Source organism: Salmo salar, chromosome ssa22 (genome assembly GCF_905237065.1).
Source record: "Salmo salar chromosome ssa22, Ssal_v3.1, whole genome shotgun sequence".
Classification (NCBI taxonomy): domain Eukaryota; kingdom Metazoa; phylum Chordata; class Actinopteri; order Salmoniformes; family Salmonidae; genus Salmo; species Salmo salar.
In genome coordinates this window covers 2,771,401-2,782,500 of record NC_059463.1, presented here as the reverse complement: position 1 = coordinate 2,782,500, position 11,100 = coordinate 2,771,401, and the positions used below count along the sequence as shown (strand labels likewise).

Genomic DNA, 11,100 nt, shown 5'->3' with positions numbered 1-11,100 from the left:
TTACCAAACCTTCATCATTACAGAGGCCGATTTTACTAAATCGGTCTTAAATCAATAGCGGGGTAAAGTCAATCATGTGGAACAACCACACCATGCATAGATATATTTGAATACTGTCTCCATGGTATGTCTTTTAAATTAAAGGAACTGGCTTCTCGACCAGGCCCGATGGGCATTTGTGTTTTTCTAATTGACCTGGCTTACGTTCTGCAGTTTATCACAAAGCAAAGGCTGTATGTGAGGTGAAACAGTCAGAAGGTTTGGCCTACAATCGTCTGCCATGTAGGCTAAAATATGGAATCTATTCTGAACACTTCTCTACTTTTTGACAAACTTCTCAGACATGTGACAGACATTGTTTGACAGCTGTCAAAGTATTGGTTAACCTGTTTGGGCTAGGGGGCAGTATTGAGAATTTTGGAAAAAATATGTGCCCATTTTTAACTGCCTCCTACACCAACTCAGAAGCTAGAATATGCATATTATTGTTCAGGTTTGGATAGAAAACACCCTAAAGTTTCTAAAATTGTTTGAATGGTGTCTGTGAGTATAACAGAACTCCTATGGCAGGCAAAAACCTGACAAGGTTTCATGCAGGAAGTGGCCTGTTAGACAAGGAGTCGTGCGTCTTGCATCTGTTTATTGAAGAGTAAGGATCTTAGCTGTAACGTGACAATTCCCAGGGCTCCAATAGGCTCTCAGAAGCCGGGAAAATCATGAAGGTTGACGAGGCAGCCTCAGGCTGAAACAGATTATCGCCTTATTCAAGTGTCCCATTAGGTGACAATGGAATGAGGCGCGTGCGCGATTAGCCCCCCGTGGAGTATTTTCATTAGGCTGTTTAGTTTATTGCAGATTCCCGGTCGGAATATTATCGCTTTTCTACGAGATAAATGGCATAAAAATTGGTTTTAAACAGCGGTTGACATGCTTCGAAGTACGGTAATGGAATATTTAGACATTTTTTGTCACGCCATGCGCCATGCGCACGACCGTGGATTACCATTCTGATAGTGTCTAGAACGCACAAACAAAATGCCGCTATTCGGATATAACGATGGATTATTTTGGACCAAACCTACATTTGTTATTGAAGTAGAAGTCCTGGGAGTGCATTCTGACGAAGAACAGGAAAGGTAAGAACATTTTTCTTATAGGAAATGTGATTATGGTGAAGGCTAAACTTGCTGGGTGTCTAAATAGCTAGCCGTGATGGCTGGGCTATGTACTTAGAATATTGCAAAATGTGCTTCATCCGAAAAGCTATTTTAAAATCGGACATATCGAGTGCATAGAGGAGTAATGTATCTATAATTCTTAAAATAATTGTTATGCCTTTTGTGAACGTTTATCGTGAGTATTAGGCAAACTGTTAGTAAATTCCCCGGAAGTTTGCGGGGGGTATGCTTTTTCTGAACGTCACATGCTAATGTAAAAAGCTGTTTTTTGATATAAATATGAACTTGATTGAACAGACATGCATGTATTGTATAACATAATGTCCTAGGTGTGTCATCTGATGAAGATCATAAAAGGTTAGTGCTGCATTTAGCTGTGGTTTGGGTTTTTGGTGACATTATATGCTAGCTTGAAAAATGGGTGTCTGATTATTTCTGGCTGGGTACTCTGCTGACATAATCTAATGTTTTGTTTTCGTTGTAAAGCCTTTTTGAAATCGGACAGTGTGGTTAGATAAACGAGAGTCTTGTCTTTAAATAGCTGTAAAATAGTCATATGTTTGAGAAATTGAAGTAATAGTATTTCAAACGATTCAAAAATCGCGCCACTGGATACAGGTGGCTGTTACGTAGGTGGGACGAATTCGTCCCGCCTAGCCCATAGAGGTTAACACCCACATGCTCAGAAGATGGTTTAGGCATTTGCTGACAGGTTCGGCATAGTCCATGCACAAAACATTAGCCAAGTTGTTGAGATAAAGGAAAATGCCAACTAGGCCTGATCAAGAACACAGTCCCTCAATTAAATGTTATTGTGCATCCACTGCATTCGCCTTGTAGACTGGCCATTCAATGACCACAATTACATTACCAAGGGGACCACAGAACAGCAATACATTGGGCAATTACTACCTTCATTTTTTGACAGATCACACTGGAATTCATGGAAGTAGAGGTGAGATATCGTTAGGCAAGTCTACAAAAAGAGATAGATGGGCATTTATTCATAGTCTGAAAAGGAACTGCAGCATCACATCAGAAACACACATAGAATAGGCTAGAAATGTTGGGTCTGGGGCAAAGAAGTGACATAGACCACCACAGTATTTACAATAAAGTGCATAACAATCACAAACAATACCTTAGGCCAAAACCCACCTTTCGATATGGAGCCTCAAGCATTGCTTCTATGTCAAAGTCATCAGCCATGATGATTGAGCACTAGAATGGGGAAGATAAACATAATTTAAACACGGTCATAATAAACGACGTTAGTCTTACGAGAACCGTGGATTTCCACCCCGTTGATGCAAGTTTGTTTGCATTTATTGCACCACAACTTGCTGCCTACGTTATCATTAGCTAGCCAACACATGCTGCTAACATAGTTAGTTAATTAGCGAACAGTTACGTTTCAGTTCACTCCACATAACATTACTAGCTAGTTAAATCCGACCGGCCTGTGTGTTTAATCTTGGTTAGCTAAGGTTGTTAATTTGACCAAAGACCCTATTTGACTTGACCACATTAGCTAGCTAGCACAGATGGACAGGGGAGGTAACTACTGTAGCAATCTATGACCACAAACGAAGTAGATAGTTACTGTACTAAGATACTGTATGCAAGTTAATTAACTAGTTATACAACGTATTACGAAAGAAACGTTCAGATATACAAGTAGCGAACATTAACGTACCTGAAATTTGTTGAAAACGTTTCTGCTCAAACAAGACCAACTCGTGAGGGTTTCTTGTAGCTTGTTCTTGTTGCAACAAGCAAACAGTAGCTAGCAGGCCTCTCGTTTTGAAGCTACGAATCTCTTTTCTTCCACGTTGCTAACACAAACTAACAATGGCTACATGTAACTTCAAAGGTACATTTTTTTAATCCAAAAACAGTATACACTATGTAAACAGACAATATAAACAACCTTGATGTGCTGAGAAAAATGTATGAGTGCGAAAAACTGTTGTTGCTTCTTTTCCCCGTGCTCATCTAATGACGCATGCTATAAATAATCTGTGGTCGCGTTCCAGACAAAATTCATTGCAGTCGTCTGCCAGATCTATGGTACAGTATGTATCAATATTCTGTACATGAAAGGACAAAACCATTGATTACTATGTTAAGACTCAATAGAGTACCACAGTATGAGTCATAATACCCATAAAACCTAGAGGTCAAACAAGAAAATGGTTCCAATCGTTTTTCCACCATTCATTTTTCCCATAGGGGATTATAGAAACACTTAGAATAAGGGCTGTGTTTCATGTAGGTAGGTTTACCCTGGCATGACGTTTTGATAACCGTGTATATCTCTAAAATAGCGATATATTCGCCTGTATTTCCCCCCCACAAAAAAAAATGAACCGCTAATTAGATGCTAATGTGGCTATCATAAAGAGCTACAAATGCCATGATGATCTGGATGAGACTGCCGAATCGAGGCAAAGGTAATCTCTGGATTAACTATCTAATGTTAGTTAAATGTAGTAATTAATAAATTGGCTACATTTCTTTAACTTCTTCAGGATCAGTTGAGCTAACGTAGACTAATGCGATTAGCATGAGGTTGTAAGTAACTAGAACATTTCCCAGGACATAGACATATCTGATATTGTCAGAAAGCTTAAATTCTTGTTAATCTTACTGCACTGTCCAATTTACAGTAACTGTTACAGTGAAAGAATACCATGATATTGTTTGAGGAGAGTGTACTTATAAAGTTATTAATAAACCAATTAGGCACATTTGGGCAGTCTTGATACAAAATTGTGAACAGAAATGCAATGGTTCATTGGATTAAATTGACAATTCTTTGAACTGTCTTGTGCAAGTTTTAAATTGACACAATACCTGTTAGCAAAGGTGTCAGCTAGAAAAGATGTGCAGGATCTTGCAGGGATTTGTAGTCTTGCATGATGTCTACTTTGATGCTAATTAGCATTTTCGAATCTGAGCGTAAATAGAGCCGAATATAATAATAAAAGTCACCTTGTCCGAGAGAGATTTACATGGTTATCAAAACGTCAAGCCAGAGTAAACCTAAACAAAACACAGACCTTATTTTAAGTGTCTCTAAAATTCCCTATGGGAAAAATTAATGGTGGAAAAATTGGAGCCATTTCCCTGTTTGACTGCTAGGTACAGTGGTTGCTCCACTAAAAGTTTTGCGACTATTCTCTGGGATTTAGAGGTAATTTGTGGTTTAGTACGGTACCCCGAGTCACTACTTCATTGCTCCAGACCAGCGTAAGGGGGAGTTAGAGCACTGATTATGCTTTTGGGTCCCAAGGCGCTACTGTGTCTCTGTAGTACTGTGGCCTGCGGTTATATTGTACAGCACCTTAGTGGCGCAGCGGTGACACTGCATCGCAGTGCAAGCTGTGTTGCTACAGATGCTGGTTCAATACACATGCCGCCTCGACTTGCAGATCCATGAGATGACTGAAGATTTTTGGTTTCTCTCCCTCTAAAAACCAAAATAAATAATTCTAAATAACAAACTGGCTTTAATTACAAATTAGTAACAATAATTTAATTACAAATTAGTAACAATGTTTCACCCCATGTTCAAGAATGACCTTTTTCACACTCATTTTACGTTAATTTGAAAGCGAAATCATCTCCAAAATATTGTAATTTTTTTAACTAAGCGATTATTATTATTAATTTAGAATTATATAAAAGCCCCTTGGATATTCTCACAGACATATTATTAACCCTGTTATTAGCAGGACAATATTTATTGGTCATATAGGTCATGGCTCCCGAGTGGCGCATAATGGTACTGCCTTGCAGTTCTCCAGCTGTATCCACTGAAATAGCCATGGGCGCGCAAGGTTCAAGGCAGGGGGCATGGGATGTGCCATGGGATGGGCCACAGAGCCGCGCACAGAAGACGGACCTAGCCCATGGGAAGGGCATTGCGCTAATAATGGAGCTGACTAGGGAAACGTTCCCGCTGTTCTTAGTACCAGTCTGCGCGTTCAAACTTAAACAATGTAACTAATAAGGGCGTGAAAAATTCCCCTTAGATATGAATTCGGAAGGCAGATATTATTAAATATTAAAGCATTAGACCTCTCACTAAAGCCACCACTCAAAAGTTATATTTAAATCCTAACTGGAATTAACGAAAAATGACATGAAAAGCACACATTTGTAAATCCCAAACTCTAAAAGTAATTGGAAAGGTAGATACAAATTATTTGTCACATTGTGTTTACAATAAAGAATGTAAACAAGATGCTGTGTTTTTATTTACAGAAGTGATGGACAGCTGGTGGCATTTTGAAAACAGGTTTTCAAACATTTGTAGCCCGATTAACAGGACAATAGACTCTTTATAGCCAGGCTACTGACTGTACTGTAGGTGTGAAAGTCACACCTTTCCAGTACTCCAAAGCCCCAAACTCCACCCTCAACAGTTACCATTCAAAAACGAGCTGTTTTGCTAAAAAAAAAGAAATTACATCGTTTTCATCAAGCCAGCTTCTTTCTATGGTGCTACCCGTTCCAGGGTTAGGACTGGTGTTTACAGAGGACTTGAAAATGAGCCAGAGCTGAGAGGATCACCATAACTAAAAGGTATTTTGGTTTCAGTGCATTTTCTTAAAAAAAAAAAAAAGAAGCTATATAGCCTATCAATGTGCAGGCATACTTTGTAATCAAATCGATAATTAAATAAAGGATAAATAAAATAAAAAATGAAAAAAATGGTGTACTGAAAACATGAATGTCTTTTTGTAGAGCATACAACCATGCCGACAATCATCTGTGGAGATCAGTGGACAAAGGACTGGACAACAGGCAGCACCGAAAAAAACGTATGGTTGCCAAGAAAGCGGTTAGTTTTGCTAGATTCTTAAAATTTGTATGCAGTACTTGTGTGTTGGAGTCACTTTTAATTTATCTATCGTTTCCATCATAGGCCACTGTAATCGATGGGGGCTCAGGGCGGTACCATTCTGCTCATTTGATGAAGGTGCACATGGATCCGATTCAAACTTTAAAGACCGAGATCGAGTCATTGAAGGCAGACCAGCAGAAAGAGAAACATTATCTGATCCACTTCCGACAGGCAGAGTCAACATAACTCGCAGGTTCATCCGGTCGTCAGTTCACCCTGACATTTCCATTCTTCTTCTGACAACAGAACTTGACCAACTGCTCACTAGGCACAGCAATGCCAATGTTTATTTAGTTATGGATCCATAACGAAATATTATGGGAATAAATATCACTGAATTACAGGAATATTGGAACAAAGTTGTCTAATGAAGGTAATCAAGTTGTTGCTTACTGGAAAATACTCTTTCAAAACACACACGGTCACGTTGTACAGCGCCATTATGGCTATTAGCAGGGCTATATTTTGACCTTTATAAATATTATTTTGGCCTTTATTTAGATTACAATCTCTCACTGTCGTATTTTTAAAAACTAAAATAATCTCCAAAATATTGTTATATATAGCCTACCCGCTGTGGACAACAATTTCAGCGCTGTTTCATGCTGCTCTGAGACAAGCATGGAGAAATGTTCAATTATGTTCCATGATATACACTACCTTTCAAAAGTGCAGGCTGCCATTAGCAACTAACTTCTTTTGTGTGTACAATTTTTTATTAAATCGGTTCAAGGACATGCATCTGGTATATTAGAAGCAATTATTGGTACCATGATTGTCTTCCTACCCTTAATTTGCATTTTTTTTATTTACACGAAGATTGACATTGAAAGTTGTCATTTTTACATTCACTATAAGGGGTGATCCTGTTTTCCGCCAGCAATGCTTGCAGTACTGTGGTCGGCCTTGAACTGACATGACTTCAAAGAGAGAAGGTAGTCTTTCTCCCCTGGTATACAGTATCAGTCAAAATTTGGACACACCTACTCATTCAAGGGTTTTTCTTTATTTTTCATATTTTCTACATTGTACAATAATAGTGAAGACATCAAAACTATTAAATAACACACACATGAAATCATGTAACCAAAAAAGTGTTAAACAAATCAAAATATATTTTAGATTTCAGATTCTTCAAATTAGCCACCTTTGCCTTGATGACAGCTTTGCACACTCTTGCCATTATCTCAACCAGCTTCACCTGGAATGCTTTACTGAGCACTTGAATGCTTCACCTGGAATGCTGAGCACTTGTTGGCTGATTTTCCTTCACCTTGCGGTCCAACTCATCCCAAACCATTTCAATTTGGTTGAGGTCAGGGGATTGCGAAGGCCAGGTCATCTGATGCAGCACTCAATCACTCTCCTTCTTGGTCAAATAGCCATTACACAGTCTGTAGATGTGTGTTGGGTCCTTGCCCTGTTGAAAAACAAATGATAGTCCCACTAAGCGCAAACCAGATGGGATGGCGTATCGCTGTAGAATGCTGTGGTAGCCATGCTGGTTAAGTGTGCCTTGAATTCTAAATAAATCACAGACAGTGACACCAGCAAAGCACCCCCACACCGGTCTAATGTCCATTGCTCGTGTTTCTTGGCCCAAGCAAGTCTCTTCTTATTATTGGTGTCCTTTAGTAGTGGTTTCTTTGCAGCAATTCGACCATGAAGGCCTGATTCACAGTCTCCTCTGAACAGTTGATGTTCAGATGTGTCTGTTACTTGAACTCTGTGAAGCATTTATTTGGGCTGCAATTTCTGAGGCTGGTAACTCTAATAAACTTATCCTCTGCGGCAGAGGTAACTCTGTGTCTTCTATTCCTGTGGCGCTCCTCATGAGAGCCGGTTTCATCATGGCACAAGATGGTTTTTACGACTGCACTTGAAGAAACTTTCAAAGTTCTTGAAATTTTCCTTATTGACTGACCTTCATATCTTAAAGTAATGTCATTTCTCAAATGCATTAATTAAGGAAAGAAAGAAATTCCACAAATTAACTTTTAAGAAGGCACACCTGTTAATTGAAAGTCATTCCAGGTGACAACCTCATGAAGCTGGTTGAGAGAATGCCAAGAGTGTGCAAAGGTGTCATCAAGGCAAAGGGTGGCTTATTTGAAGAATCTCAAATATAAAAAATATTTTGATTTGTTTAACACTTTTTTGGTTACTACATAATACCATATGTATTATTTCATAGTTTTGATGTCTTCACTATTATTGTACAATGTAGAAAATAGTAAAAATAAAGAAAAAGCCTGAAACTTTTGAACGGTAGTGTTCATTGTAATTATGACCACTTCCGGACAGGTTTGGGGAGTAACGGATTACATGTAAGTGTGACAGTTACATCTAAGGGATTACCAAAAACTGTAACTGTAATCTGTAATGTTAAAATATAGTTGTAGATGGATGAACCTTGTCACGTGTCTATTCAAAGCCTTTCAGTACCCGTAGCGTTTGGGTAGCCATCCAAGACATATTTTATGTCTGATAAGAACGTCTCGTCGTTGTGCGCTCACATTGGTGGCGATTGCTGGCGATTCTTCACCACAAGTGGTCCCTTACCGCCATGCCGAACTAGCGGCATGCCGGATTGGGCCAAAAAAAAAGATTTTCGTCCATCTTGAAAAAGGACTGAAAAATATGTTTCAAATTCGTGACCCAGAAACGGTGTTTCCCATCATGTCGAACTTGCAGCATGACGGTAGATTTTCGGCCATGTTCATGAAAAAGTGCTGATAAATATGTTTCAAATTCGTGACCCAGAAACGGTGTCTCCGGTCATGCCGAACTAGCAGCAAGCCGGACAGGGCCTGATTTCCCCCCCCGGCCATGTTCATGAAAAAGTGCTGAAAAACATGTTTCAAATTCGTGATCCAGAAACGGTGTCTCCTGTCATGCCGAACTAGCGGCATGCCAGATAGGGCCTAAAACATTTAAATGAGAATTCTACAGGTTGAATTGGATATGAAGTTGGAAGAGAGAGGTATGATCCAAAAAAGATACAGTAATGAGACAATTGTGATTACCAGCCATGGTGAACAATATTACATGTGAAAAATAAACATTTTGTCATTTGGATATTCACAAGTGAGAGTATTTTAATCACCACAAACTACATTTTAAACTAGCCTTGGTTTAGTCACTCATTTAATTTTGCTGCACACTATTTGAATTTTGTACAGAACAAACAACTTCAAAGCAAAAATAAGCCATAATGAATATATTCCATATTTAAATGCATCTCATCTAGTGAAGTGCTGCAATTTGAAAGCAAGTCCTCGTTGGTCATTTCCTGCCTCAGCCATGGGCACATCTGCTTGATCCTGATCTTCCATTGGAGGAACAGGACAGCAATGCTGCTTCAGGTTGTTGTGCAGCACAACTGTTGCAATGATCAACTTGCAGCATCTTCTTGGCTTGAAACAAAGTGTATTGCGTAAAACACTGGAATCGATTTTTCCATACTCCAAACATACGCTCGACCATGCCTCTCGTGCAGATATGAGCTCTGTTGTATCTTTGCTGCTCAGTTGTTGTGGGATTTATGTATGGAGTGAATAAAAGGTTACTCTGACCATATTCACTGTCACCAAGTAGTAGTCCACTATGTTGTCCTCTCTGAAACTGAGCACACAATGAAGAGTTGAGAAAAATACTTGAATCGTAAGTTGCACCTTTCCAACGGGCAATAATGTTTGAAAACTCTAAATCAGGAGTGCATACACCCTGAATATTGATGGAAAACCAGTTCTTACGGTTCCTGTACTCCTCAGCATTAGGAGTTGATGGACACTTGATGGGAACATGACATCCATCAATACAGCCATCACTCCTGGGAAGTGCCATATTCATAGAATTGCACTTTATAGTTGGCTTAGCCAGCAGCATCAGGAAACTTGATGTAATGTCACGTCCTGACCAGTAGAGGGTGTAGTTGGGTCAGGACGTGGCAGAAGGGAGTGTGTTTTTTATTGTTTCATTGATTTTGGCCGTGTGACTTCCAATCAAGCACAGCTGTAGAGGGTTGTGGTTGATTGGGAGTCACACATAAGTTGCCTACGTTTCCTTTGTGTTTCGTGGGTAATAGTGCTTGTCATTGTGGTTGCACCTGACAGGACTGTGTTGGCTGTCAGTTTTGTTGTTTTTGTAAATTGCATAGTGTTCGTGTAATTAAATATGACGAACCCTAACTCCGCCGCATTTTAATTTTCACAAAGTCTGCTGCCTCAGTTTGTATGATGGCAATTTGCATATACTCCAGAATGTTATGAACAGTGATCAGTTCAATTGCAATTAATTGCAAAGTCCCTCTTTGCCAAGCAAATTAACTGAATCCCCCAAAAACATTTCCACTGCATTTCAGCCCTGCCACAAAAGGACCAGCTGACATCATGTCAGTGATTCTCTCGTTAACACAGGTGTGAGTGTTGACGAGGACAAGGCTGGAGATCACTCTGTCATGCTGATTTGAGTTTGAATAATAGACTGGAAGCTTCAAAAGGAGGGTGGTTCTTGGAATCATTGTTCTTCCTCTGTCAGCCATGGTTACCTGCAAGGAGACATGTGTCGTCATCATTGCTTTGAACAAAAAGGGCTTCACAAGCAAGGATATTGCTGCCAGTAAGATTGCACCTAAATCAACCATTTATCGGATCATCAAGAACTTCAAGGAGAGCGGTTCAATTGTTGTGAAGAAGGCTTCAGGGCACCCAAGAAAGTCCAGCAAGCGCCAGGACCGTCTCCTAAAGTTGATTCAGCTGCGGGATCGGGGCACCACCAGTACAGAGCTTGCTCAGGAATGGCAGCAGGCAGGTGTGAGTGCATCTGCACGAACAGTGAGGCGAAGACTTTTGGAGGATGGCCTGGTGTCAAGAAGGGCAGCAAAGAAGCCACTTCTCTCCAGGAAAAACATCAGGGACAGACTGATATTCTGCAAAAGGTACAGGGATTGGACTGCTGAGGGCTGGGGTAAAGTAATTTTCTCTGATGAATCCCCTTTCCGAATGTTTG

At 39.8% G+C, this 11,100-nt stretch overlaps 1 protein-coding gene across 4 annotated transcripts in view; it reads right to left on the bottom strand.

Annotated features, from left to right (window-relative positions):
* Nucleotides 1–3,375, bottom strand: part of LOC106582636 (RNA-binding protein 39) — a 51,218-nt gene extending 47,843 nt beyond the window's left edge. Inside the window, exons 1-3 of one of the 4 annotated variants that reach the window (XM_014165882.2) lie at nt 2,875–3,372; nt 2,337–2,399; nt 2,091–2,154 (exon numbers count right to left, since the gene is read on the bottom strand). In XM_014165882.2, coding sequence (XP_014021357.1) covers nt 2,091–2,123 — 33 coding nt within the window. In that variant the 5' untranslated portion in view covers nt 2,124–2,154; nt 2,337–2,399; nt 2,875–3,372. Of the gene's footprint in view, nt 1–2,090; nt 2,155–2,336; nt 2,400–2,874 lie in introns of all 4 variants that reach the window. The other 3 variants (XM_014165883.2, XM_014165881.2, XM_014165880.2) reach the window with 3 other exon arrangements.
* Between the last annotated feature and the right edge of the window lie 7,725 nt (nt 3,376–11,100).